Consider the following 24,918-nt stretch of genomic DNA (forward strand, 5'->3'; position numbering starts at 1 on the left):
CTAGCACACGTACGGGCTTAAACGAATTACGAGTGAAAATTAATATTGGTTTGATCGCCGACGAACTTGCGCGGCGATTATAAATTCAGGTGCTAATTATGATATACTTACAAGCGAAAACGGTAGTAGAGCGAACGTCTAGCACCCGCTTTAGCTATGTACTATGAAAATTATAGATTTTAAGGTTTTTAGATTACCTAGTAATAACTTATAATTGTTAAATGACGGTGATTTATCAAGTACTTAAACATTGCGCCCAATTAACCTTATCGTAGTAAATAGGTACAATTTATCAGATAATGCAGCCGATTCGCTAATAACTCAATATTGTTAAATAACTCTATTAACACTTCAATTACAGTATTATTAGAAATGTGTACGCAGTATTTTGTATAACGAGTAAGTTCAAGCTAGTTCATAAAAATGATTTACAGAGTTCCGCAAGTATTATTTATAAGTGACTTGTGAGCTGAAAACACGTGTGAACTTGTCAACGATGAACGAAACTAAACGCAGAAGGAGTTGCTATGAAAGGAAGTACAATACGACAAAAAAACAATTTAGAGTATTGGTAAGTGTACAATGAGTTTAATCAGCTCTTCGTTGAGATTTTCTGTGCCGCCGCGCCGACCGCGTAGCTTTCGAGCGAGACTATAGACTTGTATGAATTTCATTTATGAATTTAATTTCGGGCGCAGCAGCATTGTCGCCTGACGCCCGCACTCCAAACCGGCAGCGTTTACAGCTCCGTACGTGTGTAAGTAAATTAAACCACTCGGGCTTAAAGTTCTGACTCATAATTTTAATTAGAGTAGTAAGGTGATTTTTTTTTCGGGCCTCATTTTGTTCCAGAGATTTGTGATGAAATGATCGCGTTCTCGGATATATATTAAAATTACACTAACCACTGTTTACTTCTGTGTGTTATTGTAATCTAAATGTTAATAGGTACCTGAAGATCGAGCACATTGTGCGCACCGAAGAATAGATTGAGCATAATTAAGGTTCACATAGAAAATAAAATTATGTAGTATGGGTATTGTTAAAATTTAATTCGACGGTCGATATTTCTTTTGTTTAATTCCAATAATTATTTATTATTATTATAGGGCAGCAGTTACAATAAGGCAGTAACAATAAGTTCCAAAAAACAATTAAAGTAATAAGTAGGTACCTATCTTTTTATGGCAATCACCACTTGCGAAACATTAGCAATTCTACATATTGACTTAAATACAACATAGAGGAAACAAAAACTAAAAATGGTAATAATGGAATAAGAAATTCTTAGGAAATAATAAAATATAACCGAGATATCTTATGGGCAATTAAATTACTAACAGTAAAATGAGTAAAAATTGCCCACATACCGATTGCATTAAAACAAATTAAAACTAAAACTGAAGAGTTTTTGGTTATGGTGTTACTAAGATTTTATTTTCTCAATAACTTTAAAACATTCCCTTTGAAGTAGTAACATGATTCCCCAAAAAAATCCATTGATTTACCGAACAAATTGTAAGTCTGAAATGTTCTAGATACAGTTGAAGTTTGCTTAAGATTGGTGCTGGCAGATGGTGGTTGGAGCAGCCCAACATAGCGCCTCCGGTTTATTACCGATAAAAGTTCGGGGCAATAATACCGTTTCTGATCGTTTCAAAAAGGATTTTCATGTCTATCAGATTCCGCCAAACTGTAAGAGCATCTATATTATAACGTTGCAGTTTGTCATTATATTTTAAAATTTTACTTTCAAAGCTATCACATCAAGTAAAATGCCTAACTAATCCTTCTTGTATTTTCTCGATGCGCAATTGGTGAATTTTAAGTCAGATGACCAAACGACGTTGCAATACTCGAGAATGCTTCTGACATATTATGAATTGTATATTGATTTTGTATATTGATTTTAGTAGCAGGATTAAAAAAATACTATATCTAATAACGGAAACCTAGTGTTTTAATGAATGTATCTTTTACGTGTAAATTTACTAAAATACATTAACTTATATTTAATGTCATGTTACGTTTCAGGCACCAACCATACAATTTCGATCACTGGATTACCCCTAAGTTGTATTAATTGTTTCTTTACAAATTGGGTTTTCTGTTGTCTAATTATTGGTTTTCATAAAGTTGGTAGGCTTATCTTGCTCGTTCATACATAACTATGGGTATTTTATAAGTAACTAACGATAAAGTTAATCATAAAATACTCACCCACAAGCACGTGTCTGTGGGTATTTTATAATTATATACGTATACGTATACTATATTTACAACAGCCAAGTCCATTAAAGGCTAGTACCACTATGAAGGCACTGTCAAAGTCTATGAAATGTTTTCAAATAACTAGGACTTTTGATATCCTATTTGGTAATCTATAAACGTATGTACCTAATAAGTAAAATGTTAATTAAAGAAAAAAGCAGAGCAGTTTCGAGCAGGCTCGGTATTGATGGATGCAACTTAGTGTCGCTCTGAAGTGTAATATCAGCTGAGACGCTGTCAAATGAGGTCAGCATCTTAAGATAGTTGCTATTTAATAAACCCATATTAACACCAGCTCAAATAATATATTAATGCACAATATGTAATCAATTTTAACAGCGGAGTTTTGTTTAGTAAACAGCGTCGACTCACATGAGAACACGATCCTAAATGATAGCTTGGTTTAAGAAATTAAATATGAGGTTACTATAGACCCGTAAATCCCTGATGAATGAAAATGAAAAGATGATGAAACCTTATATCCAAAACCGTAAGAAAAGGATACAGCTGAAATAAGGTATAAGCCACTTGCAATAGCCCTGTGGGCCACAGGTCGAGTACAACCGCCTCAGACCAAACTTTCTTAAAGTGGTCTATAATGTCACCTTGTGGCTTTGGGGCTTTTGAGGGGGTCGATAGAAGGGTCTAGAAGAATTTGAAGGGTGATAAAGTGCTACCATAATTTACTTAAATCCGTTCAGTAATTTTGTTGTGAAAAAATAACAGACACATAAAATTATAGCGTAAGTGATGATGTAAGTTTTAACTCAGTAAAAGCATAAGACAATGCATAAGACTCATATGACATAATAGTTAAATTTAAAATAAAGTAATTTCGAGAGACGGTAGAAAATTTTGATTCCCAAAGTGGACACTAGATGAAATATACTTATACGATGTCTCATATCTTTTACAACGAAAGCCACAAAGACCTCTCGGAGCACTTTGTTGCACTTAGGACGGCGAGTGTTGTAAATGAAATCATGTCGGTCCACTTTGAACGCCTTATTATATGGCATAGGAAGCGATATTGCAGTTTACTTACACACTGACTCGGAATGTAAAAAGGCGTCAATGTGAGTCGAATTCGGTCACTGAGGGTATCTCTTCTATACAAACGTAGCGACACGCCTTTTTCCTTTGCAGGGACAGGCAGAGCTGTTTTTACAATTAAATTTTGCCAAACATGTCAGATCTAATAACGGGCCAGGTTATTGCCATTCACTGGGCACAATTGCAGGCTGGGTTGATAATAATAAAAAAATAAGTATATACCTACTGACTACTGCTGAGCGTCTCTTGCTCTATTGATAGGGATTAGGCTTTAGTCCACCACCCTGGCATAAGGCGTATTGGTAGACCTCACATTATAAGAAGACACTGGGCAGGTAATTCCAATATCACTTTACTAGACCCGGTGATCGCACCTGATACTTCAATGCTGTAATCATAACGTAATGTTACTATGGCACCGTGGCAGTTTGTTCTGTTCCCTAACATTTCTAAAGTATAATTAGTTTTTTAGTAATTATAATCTGCTATCAACTAATGTCTAAAAGAAAGAAAAGACAGACAGACGCCGCGCCATAGGTTACGCAATTGATTGTTTCATAAGTAGGGGAGACCGAGGAGGTTTGTGACAGAGGAGAGTTGTGACAAAGACGATTTCTCAGAACCTCCGACCGTTAGGGAACTGGCTACAGCGCACGATTGTTTCTTTAGAGACACACTACTCGATACTGTGAGCGCCAGTGGCGCACGGCCAGCGGTTTCGTAAGTACGACGTCCGTATGGAAAAAAAACTGAAAAGTAAGTTTTATATCAAAATTTTGATTGTATTTATATAGATACATATTATGTCCAGGTGGATTTGCAATTTTTTCTTATATTTTGCGGTTTATGAAGTTTCAAAGCATGGCATTGTATTTTTGTGTTTGGATCTTGTTTCGAAATTAAGCAATATTATTTTGACCAGGTCACGATTTCTGCCACCTAGGAAAGTTGTGACAGCGTGTCACAACTCTCCTAGGCTAAGTTCATTTTCTGATTACCTTGTTTTACATGCTATTTGCAATGTTTGTTTTCTATTTATGTGTATAAATTCGTTTGTTTTAATTAATTCTTACACCCTACTTTGACTTTAAAGTATGCGATAATTAAAATTCGTCTTTAAAATGATTTTTTTGTTAGGAACTTGTTTGGGTATGCGGTTTAATGTTGAATGCTGAATTATCTATTTCTTGTTTTAGAATGCCGAATAATTACACGCAAAAGACTGATAGGGACCTCGTTAGTGTCAATATTTATGAATTGGCCTTTGAAGAAGTTGCTAATAAGAGGTCAAAGTCTTCCAAATGCCGCATCCTCTTGCAATCTCAACTACATGTCTTTACATAGGTTTATTAAGAAGAAAAAGGCTTTTCAAGATAATGCAACTGATGTGGCTGCGTCTATGAGTTATGTCAGTCCTACGGTATTTACAGAAGACGGAGAATATATATTATGTGATTATTTATTGACATGTGCAGCATTCAATGATGGGCTGACAACAAAAGAAACGAGAAGTATTTAAGTATTTTGCCTTTATGTTGGCAAAAAAATGAGAAGGCAGGAGAAGTGTAGCTCAGTACCAGATCAAATGCAAAGTGGGTCCAGTGTCTGAAATGCAGAGGCTTGTCTCACGAAGATTGCACTGGGGGCGAGCTGCGATGTCTGTCATTTATTTATTTTGCTTATCAGACTAGATTAAGATTTTTGACTGATTTTAAAACGACTGATCTCATAAATATGCCATAAATACTTATAAAAGATTTAATGCTTGTTATGTTAATGTTTCATGTTATTGTAGTACTTATAATTCTGTCAAAAAATAAGTAAAGTATTTTTATGCAAAAAAAAGTTTATTTTGTTTATAATGCATACAGGGTCATTTTGACATTGCGTTACTAAATGAAACCATGTGGTTTCAGAAGAGTTTCATGAAGACGAGTATGTACTCGTCTTCATCTTTGCTGACATTGTGCCAAAAATCACCCATTAATAACTAATATTTTCACGAGTAATCCTGGTTGTAGTTATCTGATTTTTGATCATTTTGTACTTTAATGCGAATATGCCGTGTATGGGGTGTATTTCTGACTGGAAGTATGATGTTGCCGCTGCAACAAATTCTCTTAGAGTAGTAGTAGTGGCTTTAGGACGTGTAAAATTGGAATTGCTTTTTATTAATATTTATTTTGTTCGAAACTTATACTTTTTTATTTTACATCTACGGCTCAAGTAACTTATTGTAAAGTGTTATTTCCAAGTAGATGAGTATGTGGTTTCATTTAGTAAAGCATTGTCAAACTGACCATGTATGTAAATCTACTTGTCTATCAAATATAATCCAGATACACAGCTGTCACAACTTACCTTTGTACCTGTCACAACTTACCTCGGTATTAGGAGAGTTGTGACAAAGGGAGTAGTTTCAGTTTTCATGGATTTTCTCAGAAATCATATACCTTTTATTTACTTTAATGACTGTTTTTAAAACGGTAAGGACTGAGCTATAATGAGGCATACAGTTCATAATCGTGGTATATTTATTTCTTGAGATATGTTCATTTAAGTAAAATTTGTCACAACCTTCCTAGGTCTCCCCTACCTGACGTTTAAGTAGAGTTGCGTAGAAAGGGATTAAGATTAGAATTTACCATCTTATATTACAAAATTGGTAAAGTTTACTCATAATAGCCAAGTATATCAGTTCTTCAAGTGTAGATAAGTTTTAATTTTAAAACCATCACCACTCGCGAAACATTAGCAATTCTACATAATGACTTAAATACAACATAGAGGTAGGTTACCTATAACGTACTGCTTATTTTACTTCATGACCAAATTGTACCCAGGTACTATTTAATTTATACACACGAGGCTTGAAAACTATAAGTTTAATATAATTAACAAATTGTTGCGATTATGGTGAAACAGTAGTTAGGAACTGGCAGTGGCAGCCTTAACCGACGCGGTATGAATAAATCGACGCGAGGTCCCGGGCTAAAGTAACGAATACTGACGCAAAACGTATTGCGAAGTAAAAAAACTAACGCCAGCCTCCGGGCGGAGTTAAAACTCGTTTCAAATTTTATCAGTTTCGCAGGTAATACGGTAAAAAAAAGTCCTCAAACGTAACACACAAGGCTCCTGTAAGCGTAAAGCCGCAGGCCGTTGCCCGGTCCAACTCCCCTTGCAGCCGCCACTCATCCCTGGCCTCCACTTTATCTACATTTATGGGACGTGCAAATTGAATAACTATACTTATTATAGAATAATCTGTATATGGAAGAGCGAATTTTTTACACAAAATAGTCGAGGTCTCCGTTCCATTTCGTTATGATACAAGTTGCATCTTTAAATATAGTCATTTCTATGCCTTTTATTTTACAATAAGTCTATCTTCGATGAACGTTTTTAAAATTTGCCGTCAATCTATTGGACACTCAAAAGGTCTGTAACAATGGAGTAATTGATGGATTCGATTGCTAATTCTAGATGTATTTATATCGAAGGTCAATAAACGACCAAGTAAATCACTTTGTGTTAAGTAGTGATATTCACAGCTTAAAAACACTTACAACCACGAAAGGACGTTGGATGTCCTATCAGCTCTAAAGATAAATTAATATGAACTAGCAAACAAAAATGTCATTCAATACACAAAACGCAACAGCCACTTTTACGTTTCATGTTAAGGTCATTTTTTCATGTAATATTTAAACAACCCAGTCGAGCCGACCCATTCATACTGCGCACAATTGAGGAATAAGCAGATTAATGCCACAAATCATTAACAAGACTTATTTTTAAGTCAATGGAGACCTATACGGAAATTTATAAAAATAAAGATCTTAATTGAAGATAAATACAAATAATAACAGAATATAATTGTCATTAATTAATTCCCCTTTAACAAACCTTGTTTTACTAAAAGTGTAAATGAAAACTAACGCAGACGAGTCACAAGCTTTTTAGGTATTAGCTAAGTTAGCTAGTTACAATATAAAATAAATACAGAGCCATGAATTAATTTGTGCGTAGCTAAATCCATTTATGCAAACACACAAACAATAGTTGTGGAGCAAAACGATTATATGTTGGTATTACTATTTCCTATCGGTGTGCGGCTCGTAGGAAACAATTACCTTCCTTCCGCTAATGCACCTGTATAGAAATAGAACGGAGATAGACTCGCACGGCGATTGTTTGTGACGACGATTCTTTTTAGGCCTGGCGCGCACAGGCGTTTTATCAACTGCGCGGTGATTTTGCAGCCTTCTACTTCACAGAGGCATCATGACACTTAAACAGCTTCTGAAACAAAGGAAAATCATAATATTATGTACTTAAATAAAAGAATAAATGTGACGTTTGATTAATTTTTCAAGTATTTTCGAATGACTATCACGAGATCTGAGAGGGAATGAAAACAATGTTAAAATTATTTTTCATTTGAAATTATTAGTAAATTGATCTAAATGTACAATTTATGTCATTACAATATTATGTCTTTATTGCACTCGATATGTTTTTGAAGAGCTTATGATAAAGTAGGCCACAACACGGCACTCGTTATTCATACGCATGTAATTATGGTGTTGTAGGTATTTTTTGGCATATTGTCGACCACGTACGCCAGTCCCACCATATAAGTTTGGATCAATTTAACGAACCGTGCGCGCATGCTGTCGTTTCTTGATGTCAATGAACTGAATCTTATCTTTGCGAACTGAATGAGTTATCGGTAAGATTGGCGACGTACTTGTGATGTTTCATGATAATATGAAAATTGTCTCTTAATACAATTTATGACACGTTACGATACATTTATCTCTTAAAACCAGTTTTTTTATTGGTTTAAATAACGAAACGAGATTGCAGTTTCCTGATGGCGCCGATAATAGTAGAAACACCATCCAACAACTTTAATTACAAATTAGTATTGTTTGGTATTCGACATTGCGCTCGCCATCCTGAGACATGAGATGTTAAGCCTTATTATGTCCAGTGGTTACCCATGCTACAATGTTCTTTGAATCGGAACATAATAGTTGCTACACACTGTTGCTTGGCGGCAGAAATATACATTGCCGTGGTACCTACCCAGGTGGAGTGTCACATATGAAGGATCTGCCACTAGTAAAGATTATTACATTATAAGATAGGTATCAGTCTGAGCCGGATTATTTTATATCATCACTATACTGATATAAAAAAAATATTTATGACTTAATTTTTTATAATACTTATAATATTTTTTTTTGCATTCAGAAACTCCAGTCAGCGCAAATTACATTTAAAGCTTATAAAATCTATCTTTGTACGTCTGTGCTCTATTTTTTACAAAATATATATTATGTGCAACTAAAGTTAATTTTAGAATTCCATATTTGTTATCCTTAATTAGCTGGAAAAATTAAACCATTATAATTTTAAATAGACAACACACAAAAACACAACAGATCCCAAAAGTCCATATTACATTTAATTACAAAATCCTATAATTCGGAATCCAAATAATTATCCATCAAACCCCTGATTACGTAATAACGTCCATCTAATGCATATCATAACAGATGCCAGATCAAAGCGGATAAATCGCAATTGGTGCGGCATAGTAAGATGATTAGAGCGGAGTGAAGCAGACAGCTCAGTGCGTTTCACGTGTAATAACGTCCGTATAATTGCATCGCCTATAACAATTCAAACGCCCTTTAGTATATGAGTTATGCTGTTGTACTCTTATTGGATCTTGTAATTGGATTTTTTAATAGCGGCTTTTCTCTATTTAGTTTTTTAAAGTAGTAGTAGTGGATAATAGCGGCTTTTCTTTATTTCGTTTTTATTTAATCGTAGATAGTGGGATATGTGGTTCAATGTTTTTTGTTTAGTTTTACTAATATGTAGTGCAAAATGATTGTACTTTTATTATTTCACGGCTATAAACATAGTAAATAGGATACTTGTATAGAGACTATTGACGACGGCCGGTCGCCATTCTTATGAATAAGTGAACATTTGCAGCCGTTACAATGTAGAATTTACGGCTGCGATATCGAACTGATATTGATTGGAATTAATTAAATATATATACAGCCTAGATTTGAAGTAATTAACACCGTGACAAAGGAAATGTACACAGGTCATGAGGCATTCTTTGTTCATTCTGCACGGTGTTCTAGAAATTTATTATGCAAAATCCAATAGCAATTAATTTCAGTTATATCGACTGACACACTTATGATTTACGAACCGGACTATGAAACATATTGTGTCACTTAAATGGTATTATTTATTCGTATTTAAATAGTAAAAACTGAATACATAGCAAAACTGCACTTGCACAAAACTTTATAGAACTCGTTTAACGTTCAGACACTGTTATTGATAGGTTGTAGGGCCTCGCCGCATTACGATGCAATAACTTCGACGATTTTTAGTTTCAACACAAAATATTTTTTCCTAAACATCTCACAGCGTTTATATTTAATAGATAATTTATTTTACAAGTAAATAAGCTTCGAAAGATAGGTGCTCAATTTCATTTCAAGCGAATCCCTTTATGCTTCTCTTTCATTTTTGTTTTATCCTGTTAGTTAATATTACGAAGCCATATTCATAACGGGGAAAGATTTTATAAATTTTAAAGAAAAAAATCGCAACTTATACACTTCTGTGAGACCTAGATATCGAATTAAGTTTAATTAAAAATAGCTGTGTATAAGAGATGCGGCGCGCGTTCAGAACTCGCTCGTTGTACCAGGAGCTTAATTTTCAATGGCCGCTGACTAAAATTCGAATGGTCACACTTTTGAACTCAGTTTCAGCCAACAAATATTTTCGAGTATACAAAATTAGATGAATTTTAATTAGTGTTCGGAAACTAATAAGCCGTTGATTTTCTTGACGTTACCTTCTAAAAGAACACTTTTCAGACAATGTTTCAGGCTATCCCAGAATCCTGAAATTACTGATCACTAATAAATAAATGCAGCAGAGTAGCCTTCGTACCCATCGTCTGAAATTCGAGTAACTTTTTGAAAAAAAAAATGCGGGTGTTGAAAATAGTAAACACTGAATTTGAAACCGGGCTTTATCGTCATTCGGTCACTGTAGTTTGGTCGCCGGAAATAATAGACTTTGTCGAATGGTAGTATTTTTTTTTCGTTTTATAGCTTTTCTCTCAATTTACGATGATTCACGGCCATTTAACCTCAATAGCTTTACGTAGGAACGTATTTTATAAATGTCAACATTTAAATTCGGCTAACAATATATATTTTAGTAAAACGCGATTAGTTTCATTTCGGAGTATGTAGACGGAAAATGTGTGCCAAAATAAAAATGTTAAAATATTAGCAACATATTTTTGCTCTTTTACAAAATAATACAGTACGTACACTCACCCTAGACCAAACAGAGACATGATCTTTACCTTTGTAGTATATTAAGACCCTTCTTTACGTAAGTATTGATAATAATAAAAAATATCAGTGTTAATACACACATATATTCTCATATACACACAAGAGCGATGAGTTCTGCAGACTTATCTAACAGTGGCGAAGGGTCCACATAACCCGATTAGTGCTGGCTTCCGTTTCGTAATTTATATAAAATTTATTTATCATTAGAACGATTTCTAGACCGCATTTATGTATATTACTAATACTTATTAGTTGTGTCGGGTTCCTTTTCGGAAAATTTCACCGTTCGCCACTGTAATCTAGTATAAATACAATTCCATATGTATTATACCTATATTAACGTTCACGGGGCATAAAAACATTTGCTTAATGTAATGGCATGTAAAACGTAAGGGCTTTTTTAAATCAAGTCTCAGCCACAAATTAAGACACTATTGCTCGTGGTGGGAAATTTGTTTCCGGGTCGGAAAAATACACTGTACGTATACAAGGCGTAAAACCCGCCATAATTGTTCACGTGATGTGTTGTATTACGAGATCAGCCTGTGTATATTCGGTTTCAATTAGGCCGGCACATTTGTGGCGTTCGGTAAAGGATAATCATCACTCGTCAGTCGACATAGGTGTAGTGGTGTTACGTAGCTTGGTTTCGGTTGGCCTCTCGTATGCGAGGGACCGTCGTTTCTATCCTCGAGCAACAGCGTGTATGCTGTTGTGTTTCGGTTAGAAAAACATTGTAGCTAGCCAGCCAGCCATAGTGAACAGTGTGAGTGACGAGCGCAGTGGAATGCCATGCAGTGTGGTTCATTATTAGGCGAGAGGCGTGTTTGTCTCGTCATTCAACTGGAATTAATAAAACGGTACGTTGATGTGCCTAAAAAAAAATTTTATTTACAAACATCAGATAAGAATACACGAACTTAATACATTCGTAGAATAAACTGTTGTGATGATAATGTTGACATTGTTTTTCTCACTTTCAAGTTCAATAACTTTATGAATAATACACCAGTGGCGACTGGCAGACCATATAACCTGTTCCTGCCAGCTTTCTTTTTGTAATTTATATAAATTTTAATTATTATTAGAGCGATGTGCAGACTGCATTCATGCATATTAGTATCTATATTGTTTTGTGTTAGGTTCCGTTTTAGAAAATTTCACCGTCCGACACTGGTATACGTATTATTTTTATTAGTAACTTATATCTAACGATTAACCATTGGTTTTTGTTTATCGCGTTACAGCCGTTTTTATCTTACATGACTTGTAAACCACGACATCCTATATTTTCAATACTTAGGTCAATCGTTTGAGTTTTTAACAAGACGCTGTAGTCCGTTCCCAACGTAAAGGTTGTCGATATATGGTTATATTTGCGATTTACGTAGCCATGTAAAATAGCGAAATAATAGAGAAATAATGCAAATTGAAGAACCTTATTGACAAAATCGCAACGACGTAGTTCTTATTTACTTCTTGAGTTTGGTAAAGGTTACTAAGGGCCATATTAATAGATGCAACGTATTTTTTCTTTGAAGTCTGATATCAGCTGAGACGCTGACAAATTAAGTTCAGAAACTTAAGATAGTCGCCATTTATAAAGCTATTGACAACAGCTCAAATGAAATCTTAAGTCACCCTACAGGACAGATGTTAATAGCTGGGTTTAGTTTATTTAACAGCGCCGACTCAGTTGAGATCAGGCTCTTAAATGACAACTTAAGCTTGGTTTATTATTATTAAATAGTTCATACATTAAATGTTTACTTGAGATTTTACTTAATGGTGACATTGATTTATATTAATACGCTCCTAAGTATTTCGGTGGGTTGTTTGTATCCTCGCGCTTATGACTTTGATTTTTACTTTGAGGGAAAAGTTCGGCGTTGAATTTTGAAATTGTTATATACAGCGAAGTATCATAATATAATGTACAAGTATAATTAAATACCAAGGGGTATATTGAGTTTTCATTGCGAATTTCCGATCTACATTATTATATATTCCGCAGTTTTTTGTTAATAAAATACAGTAAGTACCAATCCTTCGAAAGATTTCTAAACAGAACAAAACCTTTTTATTCTTATTTTAGATATAATTATAATATACTAATGGTGTAAAATATATTTTGAATTATCTTTGTCACATAGAATGAAAGTGAGTTATGATCTATTTTATAAATAAATTAAACACAGCCTACATTCCACTGTACTTTCTGACTATTAAATATTCATAGCCTAGAAATTATTCCAACAGTCCATACCAATTCCATAACACCTTGAGCCAACAAATGCGAGGAGTACATTGACGACGTTCAAATAACTAGTACCGTTTAGTTGGCTGTAATGCAAAAAAAAAATGTCCTAGTCTATGGAAAGTGGGGCGGAATGAGAAACGCATGCGCGTCGTGCGAGGTGGGCGTGCGGACGCGCTAAGACACGGCAGACGGTTGCCCGCGTGCGTGCCGTTCCCATTGATCCGCCGAGCCTGAGCGGTCGCGAGACTCACTGCTGCCGAGCGCCGACCCCGCGGCGACGCGACTACCATGCAGCCCCCGCCGAGGAAGGTGAGTGCCGCCTGCTCCTCCAGCCAGCCCTTCAAACCGATCCCGAGCCCTCCCGACCTTTACCTTCACATCAACAACAACGACCGTGTTACCCAGTGAATGAAATACACCTAAAATTTTTGGTGGGTCGCATGTTACTCTCAAATTATATAACACGAACAACGTAATATTTGTAAGGAGTTAAGCACTGTTTTGATCACTAAAACCGGTGCTGCGGCATTTCCTAAATTACAATTTGACGTTAGCATAATACCATGTTTTCGTAAATTATACTTACGGTACGGTTCTGGTGTAATAGGAAGAAGTAAACGAGCGTGGAAATAAATCAATAATGCGTAACATATTTTAGACAAAAATAATCAGTTTTATGTGAAGTAAATTTTAAAATAATATTATTTGATTATATGAAAATATGAATAAGTGTGTTGCGGATTAATAACAAATCATTAGGTACGTGTTAATTTTTTGTATATAAAAATATAATAATGTAGTAAAACATATTTTATAAAAGTAATAATTATACTAGAAGCATGTAGCTGCTTTATTATTAAGAAGCGTATAGGCTCGTCATGGTAACGTAACAAATAGCTGTGTGGCTAAACATTTCTCAGCACTAGCACGGCGCACGCTGTCGTTGTCCGTAGCCCGTGCTACGAAACGCTACGGAAATATTACGAGGCGTTTGGCGACCACCAAATGACTATAAACATAGTTACTTAATAATTACAGTGCCACCTGATAATATTGTTAAGATTTGTGCGTAGATATTAATGTCTATCCGGAGACGTAAAATAATTATAATAATCCAGTAATTATGAAATGCCATTGTTAATTCCATTCTTTACTTCCTGAATAATTCCTATTTACCGTCCGCCGCCTCTATTTTTATCCATAATTACAGCTTAAATCTACGAGTAGAATAATACGTCAAAATTCGTATTTAATTTACAGGTACGGTGAATTTGCGATTTTATTATATGTATTGCCGACGGCAATGAAGAGCCTACTCCAGTCAAAAGAGTTACTGAATTTGTAAACAACATTTCGATAATAGTAACCCATATTAATACAGGAAAACAACCTTATGGCAAACAAAAATAGACTGTCACAAACTTAGTGTTTGAAATTTAAAAAGAAATAAAAAATAACACTAACATTAACGGCTGCGATAGGTGTAATTACCGGTTTACCGATATACGCGTTATAATTTGTGGTTGGACGCAATTATAGTTCAGTAATTTGTCATTCAACGCGCAGGGCAGTTTGTAATGAACCTATATTCCTCTTTAACTAAATCTGTTCGAGGAAAATGTACCTAAATTAGCGGTATTGTTGTAAAAGCATACATAAAATACCTTACCTTCGTCAACATTAATAAATTAGTATACTATTATTGACTTAAATTCAAATATTAAACCACAGTTTCTCTCGCATAAAATACTAAATTGCCCAAAATCACTCTAAAATAGATTGCAATTCTCCTGAATTCCATTTATTTCACAATTGCAGTAGTGATTAGTCTAATCAAATTTCAATTGTGCATGCTCTTTTATTTTAAACTGATTTTATCCAATTACCGGAATTTCATTTGTATATAATTTTTAGTTAACGATTTAATAAAAAAAGTGTTTTTGTTTTTCCTATCTTGTGGAAAGTAATATTTTTTTTTTAGTTAGAAGACACGTCTCAAGATTCATAATCATATATAACTAGTTATAGTTTAGAACAAAAGATGGCGCTTTAATTAGTTTTTAATGAGCCAAGTCTATACAGACATCATTAATTTTAGATCAAAAACTTAAATTACTTTTCATATACCTTAGATTTGTCATTAACTAAAAACAACAAACAGTATTTAGGGAGTAGGATATCAGTTTATATCATCCCGATATAAATAAACAGACTTCGACGTTTTCTTATCAAGCATAGTTATTCCGCTCACTCCTCTTTCTCACTGTCAGTTAAAATTATTAACATGGCATATTATCGCAAAAACATGGAAACAGATTCATATATACGCGGAAATGTGTCTAGTCCCAGTATTTAGTTTTAACTTACAGTTTAGGGCCGGGCAAATCTTCGGCGTCAGTCGCGCGGCATCCGTCTGTGGCCTTGTTCTCATTCTGCGGGTCATTTTATTACGCATAGTTTAACATCTCATGCTGAATTTTATGGCACAATGAACTTTTTGAACAATTAAATCTTTGTCATGCGTGTAACGTTTAACTCTCATGTATATTTCGTATTCAATAGTAAGTTTTGATGACAAATAAGGTGATGAAACCTTTATTAATAAATGCGGTTGGCAGTAATCAGTGTTTTTTCAGTGTTGTTGGTAGTAATCAGCTGTTTTTTATCGAATTACCAAATTTCCAAAAAAAATAGAAAGTTAATATTTCTACAGTACATCCTGCATATATATCGTAGTGTCGGCCTCGGTTAATACTCGAGTGAAGGTGCGTTCCTGGCATAAAAAGTAGCCAACAGTACACATAAATCATAAAGCATCGATTAGTCAAAAAATCTGCATCGGTACAATAAATCAATCTATTATAACCAAACTAAAAAACCACGGACCATCAACAACAAAGCAAAATAGTTATACGCAAAACCATCATTCGAAATAAAAAAATATATATACATAACAATGCTTCGAATCCAATTATGATCTCGAGCTCGTGTGAAAATCCCATAAATAAAAGCGCTTACAGTTTTCACCAAATTTACTTAACACTTTACTAGTGACGTACAGCGAAATATTCTGAGAGGGAACCCGACACTGCATTCAGGTATTAATAAAATATAAATAAGTAAAACGCAAATCGTTTTAATTATAATTAGATTTTACATAAATTACGAAAGGAGAGCCGACAGGAATCGGATTATAGGGACTCTACACCACTGCACTTTACCATTTTACTATAAAAACATGATTCAAAATATTATGAATATTAAACATAATAAATCGGCTGAGTAGTTATCCAGTAATGCGCTTACTAACAAACAATACTTTACGCGTAACATTTGTAATATACCAGCAAAGTTCTCAAACGTTCCCCTTTTATTAATCACTCTTGAGATAAACAGCTAAGTCATCCCTTCTTGTTTTTCTGTTGATATGACGCGAAGGTTCTCACAGAAATTCAGGTCACATAAATAAAAAATATCATATTATTTTAAAGCTTACATAATACATACACGGATTTATTTCTACGAAGGAATGCTTTTAATAAATTTAAGATAACGAATTCCATGAACTTGTATTTAATCAAATAGGTACGATGCAGTACCTACAGTTTAAAAGTGCACAAAACCTAATTGAAATAGTCTATCTTTTCTTCGAACTTGATTTCAAGTATTCATTTAGTGAAGATAAAATAACTAAGACAACTTGCCTCTTACACAAAGAGAAGATCAATATAGACAAAGTTTCAGATGATCGGGAAAAGTACTTTTGTCTGAAACACTATTTAAGTAAATTAAATTACTACAGTGAGATTTAGCGCACAGACGCGATCATAAAAGTAATCATCTAACAATACAAAATCACGAATACAACAATTTGTAAGCTTAATAAGGGTTAATTACAACAAAGAATTACATATATACGGGGGAAATATATAACGTATTCCGCAAGAGGGCGCCAGTAGTAAGACGTTATACAGTTATCTAATCTTGAATCCCAAGTCTGATATAGCTTATATTTAAATTCTTATAACGTAATAATCCTTAATCATCAATGGGATAACCTTTGTTGTAATCGATTCACAATTTTTTATGTAACAAACTATGCTCTTACACACATAGGTATTTTGTAGAAAACATAATACAATCCCTCTCTTATAATGTAGTCGGATAAACATTACATAAACTGTAAAAACACATCACGCGTCGATAAAAAGGGGATGAACCAAAATACTATGTATACAAAGTATTAATCAATGCCGCCATGCCGTCGCAACCACTAGATATTCCTGTTCACCTTGACTTCACTCAAACTAGATGAATATATTTTTGCCAGTTTGTGAATTGTGTTATTAGAACCGTCATTTGAATTCTCAGTTTTGCATTCCGGGATAAAAACAATTTTTATGGCAGTCAAGACTCAGGAAAATACAATTATAATTGTAAAATGTAGGTACAGTATTGGTTTATCACTTTAAGCAGTTCATATCTATAAGGCTTATATAACGGGTTAAACTTGGTAGGATAAACACATTGTAGATTTATAATTAATGTAGAAAGGCATAGACCGAAATGACGTATAGTCAATATTTTCGTTTTCAGAATATGAGTGACTTAAAAACATATTGCCCAGCTTAATTTATTCAAATAAAGTAACTTGCCTTATGTAATTGATATGGGATTTTTTTAAAAATAAACAATCCTTTTATCAATACTTAAGACTTGATTGTATTTTGCACCGAAACAAGCTTTAAGCTTTCGTTTGTAAATATTTGAATTCCTTTTATATATTATAATTTTATCCGCAATTACCATTATATACTATTTGAATCTTTAAATAAAGGCCTGTGTTCGTAAAAACTATAAGCTTATCTTATGAAATACTATGTTACATTTCTTTTAAATAGCCGAAAAAAACAATGTTTGCATTGCACTTCACCGTCGCGTAGTGTTATAATATACTTTACACCTCTAATGCCAGCCACTTTAAATCCGTGCCATAGATAGAATAATGGAAATGCTCTCATGACGCGTCACTCGAGAGAAAATTGGATGTGCATAGTCACTTTGTAGTAGGATTTTACTAAAAATGGATATAGAAAAGGCACTTTTGTTGCATTCTTTTGATGTGTTCAGTTGCGCATCGAGTTTGGAAAAAAAAGATTCAATGTTCAAAATATTTATGCGATTCATAATGCCTATCGATGCCTAAGCGCGCCGAGACGAATCAAAATGAGTCGGATTATTTATCCAAGTTTTATAATTAATAAAATTACGACCATAAAGTTTAGTTCGGAGCACGCTTGTATTTTAGTCGAGTATGTAATAGGCTTTGAAGACACGCCGCGGCACACCGGAGTACCGTAGAAAGAATAAATGTAATTCAATTCTGCTCAAATCGACACCGGGCATTAGAGTTTTGTTCCTCGTTAAATTTGTGAATGCAAAAGTTTCCCGAACTGGTTGTTTTCGATTTCCACACATTGCAAAGGTTCATAGTTCATTTGTTTGTAACTCTTACGGCAGTTGTTTTGTATTGAATAGTGAGATTCCAATATTGATGGCTTATAAAAATGCGGCCGAAACTTCGAATATTCGGAATATGCTATTAATATTTCTGTAAATAAAACCGTGTAGTTTAATTACAGTTTAGTGGAAATAAAATTTGTTACTATGCAATGTTTTTATTAGATTGGATGGACAGTGAATGAGTATTCCGAGATTTGTTAGATATCTAAGTAATTCTAAAACAGCTAATTGCTTGCACTTAAGCATTTATATAAATGTTCAGAAGAACTTAAGGCTCACATAAATACATATTTAGGTGCACAGTTGATGTTGGTGACTTCTTTGGCGTAGTTGTATTACTGTACAACTGCAGTGCCGAGATCTCGGTTTTAATCCTTGGATCGGGTAAAGTAATATTGGGTATTTGTACTAAATATCATCCCGAAGTTTGAATTTTGTGTCTGATATGGAGACAAGCTCGCCCCCTACCTGGGCATACATAGTTCAGCATACGCTAAACTTGAATCAGCTATCTAACTAAATTTTCAATTGAAATCAACGGAACTCTACTTGTACTCTAAGAGGAGCGATAAGTCCTCTACTTGTGAAAATTGATACCGGGCCACGGTGACGCTACAAAAACAATCTAAGGCTACTTCAGTACGTCAGCACTTTTGTAGGCGACCGTGTTTTGATATAGGAAACCACAAATTTAAAATGCATATAACTAACACGTCGGTGATGTGTTAGGGTACGTTCGATTCCCGACTTAAGAATGTCGAATTAATATTGCTGCTAACTAAAACTTATTCAGAGGCAAACAATTGTGATACAAAATGATACTTCTGGCTACGTTGTCCATGTTAGAAATGTCGGGTTTAATAGAAATTTTGGATCAAAGTTTTCCCCGTGAACTAATTTACCCTAACGCTCTATACTTGAAACAATCCAACAGTTCAAAAGTTAGAAAATAGATCAAATGATCCATAAACTTATGGGTAACGAAATTTCTTCTATAAATGCTATGATGAAATACACTGCGCAGAGCGGCTGTGTAGGCAGACGAAACAAAACAATATCTTTCCGCCCGAAAGCACGTGTGCAAAGACCTTCCTGGTTACCTTACTTTGATACAAAATTTCGATCCACTCGACTAACCAATGCGGCAATGCGCGATTTTGTGTGTTAAAGGAAACATCGTTAAGTTTAAAATAGTTCATCAAAAATTTTAAATAGGTTGTTTAGTTAAGTAAAAAATAAATAACTATATTTATAAGGTATAAACATGTTATTTAAAATATTAGGTCAGATTTAAAGTTACAAAATAATTATTTTCAAGTTAAGAGCTTACAGACTTCTAGTGCTTTTAATTATCTCAAGAGAATTCGGTCAGTTTACATTTCTATAAGTTAGGTTTTGTACTGCAGCAGAATTTTGAATGAGAGTTTGAGATTGAGAACAAATTATATGAACTTCGCTTGTTATCTCAATTACGTTGGTGTAACTGCTTCAAGTTACTTTTACTTCAACTATATTTATTCAGATGAGAATGGAGTCAACTGTTTTTATAAAAACAAAATGTAAATGCCTATAAAATAACAATGTAGCGTCGTATTTATTTTAAAAGGAATTTATAAAATATTGTCCGTGTTCAATGAAAAATACTCATTAATGTTATCAATATTCATATTGAAATCCAAAGTGCTTCAGATTTTATTTATAAAAACAATGTGCATTATGATACTAAGGTATGAGATTAATATAAATCACAGTAAACTGGTGGAGGACATATATATATTTTGAATTCTGAACTTATATGCATAAAATGTGATATGTATCTATATTTCATTCAAAATAACGTGCAATATTTGGAGAAATTTTGAGATGAGACTGTATTTGGGATCTTGTTACGATACCGCTTTGTCACATCAGCCTCGACTTCCGGAATAAAGATGCGCAACTTACATTAACTTTTGTGGGAATTTCCAACACCGGTGTGAATTTCAACAACAGGGCCCGAAAGTTAGTTTGTTCAGAATTCGTTGACCCGACTGTCCATTACTTATGACTTCACATTTCTATCTTAGGGTCTGCATTAATAGTGCTAGAAATACAACAATGTTCCGTTTAATTATGCTCCTAGTGAATAAGTGGTTCTCCCCATTGCATTATTTACTTTATAATTTTTGTATTAAAAAGCTTATAGAAGATTGACCTCAAGAAAAACAATAATTCAAGTATAAAAATGTTTATTCTTTTTCCATAAACAATATGTAAAGCATGTCGCGTAGATTACTTATCTATTGAAGATAAGAATCATAAACTTACACTAACACAGTATTTTGAAAATAGATGAATCATGGACGTTTAGAGGTGTATAATGGCTTACCATAGATGTAGTTAATTATTGAAAATGAGACAGAATATCCTATTTTATACCAGTACGTGTAGTTACAATCATGGTACTTCTCCTCTATCATTCCTACCCAAGTTATTACAAAAATGCTTGATGTTTCAACATTTATTGTTCTTGTAAACGGCCAGTCGTGAAATTACAAAAATTTTACGACTAGTTCTGATGTCTGCGTTGTAATTGCGCCCTTTGTTCTTCTCCATTAAATGGCAAACAAAGATATACGACGTAGGATTATGTGGTGCATTCTATACTGGTACATTATAGAGAATAGCTTTTACGCGCGGCTTCGTCCGCGTGAAGGAGTTTTCCGGGATGAAAGTCCCGTTACATATTTCCCGGAATATAAAGTAACCTTCCCTGGATCAACTATCTCTATATGAAATTTCATAAAATCTGTTCAACAGATTTTAAGAAAAGCACTATTTTGGTCATATTGGCTTCCACATAAGAGGTAGAGATCCATCCTCACAAACGTTCGCATTTATAATATTAGTATGAAGTGTTATTACAATAATAGGCAAGTTACAGCACAAAGTCGAGTTTAATTATTTTGCGGTAAACGCTGCGTTTTATATCCCATAATTGAGAGTTAATCAATACGTGCCATATTTTAGAAATCAATTTCGTCAAAATCAGTTCAATTATTCAACTATGAAATCATAATAGACAGACGTTGCTAGTAATGTTATTATGGACCAGTGATATTTAGCGGCTTAATAAAATAATCCTAAACCACTTTTCTAGGACTTCTTGTAACACCAGGTGTATCCACAAAGTGTCTCAAATAGATCTTTATGTTCTATCGTATTAATTATCTTGTAGAGCTTGTCTATATGGAGCTGTTAAGCCGGGTTAGTAGGACAGAGGTTTCACTGTCTCATGAAAACCGTCATGATGCGGTAGCTTTATTCTCGCGTTTTATTCTTAGCAAGATTGTCGTAAGGTTTAATTAATCCCACCCGTTTCTTATCCTCATTCAAGGTCGGCGGGCTGCACACAATTCCCTGTCTTTATGGGAAGTTATGAGCGAATGTGATTGAAGTAACAGCTTTTATTTGCCTAAAACTGTGATAGAATAACGTTTAGAAATCGCGTTAGTTCCAAACAGGAAGTTAAGATTTTTCTCTTTCTCCGAAAGGTCCACACAGGTACAGACCTGAGTGGACCTTTCGGAACAAAAAACCTCGATATCAAACAGTTAGAAATTGATGAATAATTAATGGATGTATAGTCAAGTAGCAAAATTATATTTTTTATGTTTTCTAAATATTATGTTATCGTTTATTTCATAGAAATATATAACGCTCGATTGTTGTTTAAAGTTATTAACTTGATATTATAATATGTGTTACAGTGAAAACATGTTCTCAGTTACAACGCGTATTCCATAGTTAAAACTAGTTTTCACTAAATGCCTGTGTTAAAACTAGAATTAACTGCAGCTAAAAATGACTATCAGTCAATACTAATTCTAATTACATAAAACACATTTTATTGAATAGATTCAGTTAAAACTGTTACAAACGAAGTCAAAGTTCAATTGTTATATGCCATAATGTACTATTATATACTAACCTAACCTAATCTAAACCTTTCTCAAGAATTGAATTATTATTTAGTAAAATCGTACAAAAAACCCGTTCAGGAGATTGTGAGAAAAGTAGAACTAGTTTCATCTAAAATTTAAATATATAAAACAGTAAATTCTAGTTATAAATAGGGTATTCTAGTTTTAACAAAAGCATTCAGTGAAAACTAGTTTTAATTAGAGAAAACGCATTGTAACTGAGAACGTGTTTTAACTGTAGCATGTGATGGATCCTCTATAACTACCAATATTGGTAATTAATCTGTGTATGGATTTGGAAATTCAGCAGCTTAATAAACGACAAATTAATTGCTAAAACCGATTTTAATCCGCCTAATCGAAATCTGAATCGGTAATAGAAATTTCAATATATCACATAGGTACTCCCAGAGATTGGGTGAGGTCTATTATATCAAGCATCATTCAGTTTGCAATGTGAAATTCAGTAAATTGATGAAACCGATATCCAAAATGTATTATTGGTCGGCATATTTGTGTGTCGCTTTGTGACAAAATTACCTTGTTAGTTTTGTTTTTTTAAGTTTATATCGATGGTTGAAAGGACTTTTTGTATGTTTATTTAAACTAGTTAAAATTTTCCGAAATAAAATGTCGCTTCAGTCAATTAGTCTTTTAATCTAAATGGTGTAACATAGTAAATAAATAAATAAACCGTCGATATCATTTCCGCTGTTTATAGAAGTATTTAAATAAATTAAAGTAATAATTGCACTAGGACTAAACTATGAGTTTTTATGAAACTCACGTGTGACTTTATGTCATGCATGTTCCTGTGAACTACTCCGTGGTTAGCTATACTCCTTTGGCTGGCAATTGCGAGTTCAGTTTTAATGAAAAACCGATGGAGTGTCGTACTTAGTTTGTGAAATAGAGTTAATTAAGTTAGAACACCATTAACCTTTTCCATGAGTGTAAATACTATAAATATATTTTTACATTATTTTTTTGTTTTGTTAAGACACACTTCCATCTCATTTTATTTTAAAATATCCCCCAAACACAGTAAAAATTTAACATTAAATATTAATAAACTCCCAAATGGTATGAAATGCAAGGTTGAATTTTAATATTCACCAACTCCCTAAGGTTTACTTTAGAAAATCAACCAAATATTTTATGGTATTTTTCTTTGTTTTTTTTTCTTAAATATTTTTTACTTTTACTCCATTTGTAATTTTTTTCGTCCAGCCCAAAAGCAGTTTGCTCTACTTCTCTTCAGTTCCTAGATTTTTAGTTAAAGTTGTCGGTAAATTTTGCGTCATAATTATTAAAGTTGCTTAATTCCGCTAACCGGTAGAATGAGAGTATGATGTTATAAGGCTATTGAGTTAATTACCTATAATGAATGTTAGGAAACTTTGAAACTAGTTAAAATGTCCGGCGAAGGTTGAAAGGTAATAGATGTTAATGTTGAAGAATTATGATGGAAACTAAAATGAAAGTTTCAAGTGTTTAAGGAGAGTGAATTATTTATTATACGACTAAAATAATATAAGCCTTTTTTAATTGTACGCGTAAAAAGAAATTCGAATAACAGAAAAAGCAACACAACATGTAAAGGGTATTCACAATTCAGAATACAAGCTAAATATAATTTGTGGAATTGCTGAGTTAAAAGTATACAAAGGTACAATAGAAAACGACAGCAAACATAACTACAGCCAATTAGAATCAAACAGCCTGCATAACACTAAATATTACAGAACATGAAATTCTCATTGGCTGTATATTACACGTCACCTAATTGCAAGTTGTTATTCTAAACGTCAAAGCGGAAAACAAAACAATTTTCTCAACGGTTCTTGTTTACGTTTAACGTCATAGACAAAGGAATTGTAAATGATTACATTATTTTATTAATGATTACAAAATTGTGCGCGATATAGTGGGACCACATCGTGGGACGGAACACACATGTTGAAAAGTGAGTGCCTTGGTTGGTGGTTATACCTGTACCTATTTTTTCCGAGATGAAGGCGTGATGTTTGAGATGTGTGTGTGCGTGTACATAATTTTAGTTTGGATTTCATTAAATAATTAGCTTATGCTTCCAGCTCCACTCGCGTGAGGATGTTTTTCCGGGACACAAGTCTTGCTTTATATTTTAAAACTAAAGAAAAAGACTTACTTTCACGTATAAAAAATAAAGTATAGAAGTGGCTATAGATTTGTTGGAATTTATATCTTTGATATTTGTGTAAGTATAGGCAAATGGATATAAATATATGTTTTTCTCTTTCCTTCACGAGCGTTGGCATTAAATGGCATCATTCTGCTACAACGTAGTAAAATCGAATTGCCATTGTATTTAATCTCTTATCGACTTATTAAAGATGAATAATTTTGGATTTGTTTTTTTGTTTTTTATTTGCTATCCATAAAAATCATT

At 33.6% G+C, this 24,918-nt stretch overlaps 1 protein-coding gene across 2 annotated transcripts in view; it reads left to right on the forward strand.

Moving 5' to 3' along the window:
- The first annotated feature begins 339 nt into the window (after positions 1-339).
- The window catches only part of LOC115445597 (protein nervous wreck), a 130,862-nt gene continuing 106,283 nt past the window's right edge, over positions 340-24,918 (forward strand). The window contains exon 1 of one of the 2 annotated variants that reach the window (XM_030171919.2): positions 340-571. In XM_030171919.2, the coding sequence (XP_030027779.1) occupies positions 497-571 (75 nt within the window). In that variant the 5' untranslated portion in view covers positions 340-496. Of the gene's footprint in view, positions 572-13,202; positions 13,312-24,918 lie in introns of those variants that run through there. The other variant, XM_030171918.2, reaches the window with a different exon arrangement.

The sequence above is a fragment of the Manduca sexta genome, chromosome 27, assembly GCF_014839805.1.
Source record: "Manduca sexta isolate Smith_Timp_Sample1 chromosome 27, JHU_Msex_v1.0, whole genome shotgun sequence".
In the NCBI taxonomy this organism is placed as follows: Eukaryota; Metazoa; Arthropoda; class Insecta; order Lepidoptera; family Sphingidae; genus Manduca; species Manduca sexta.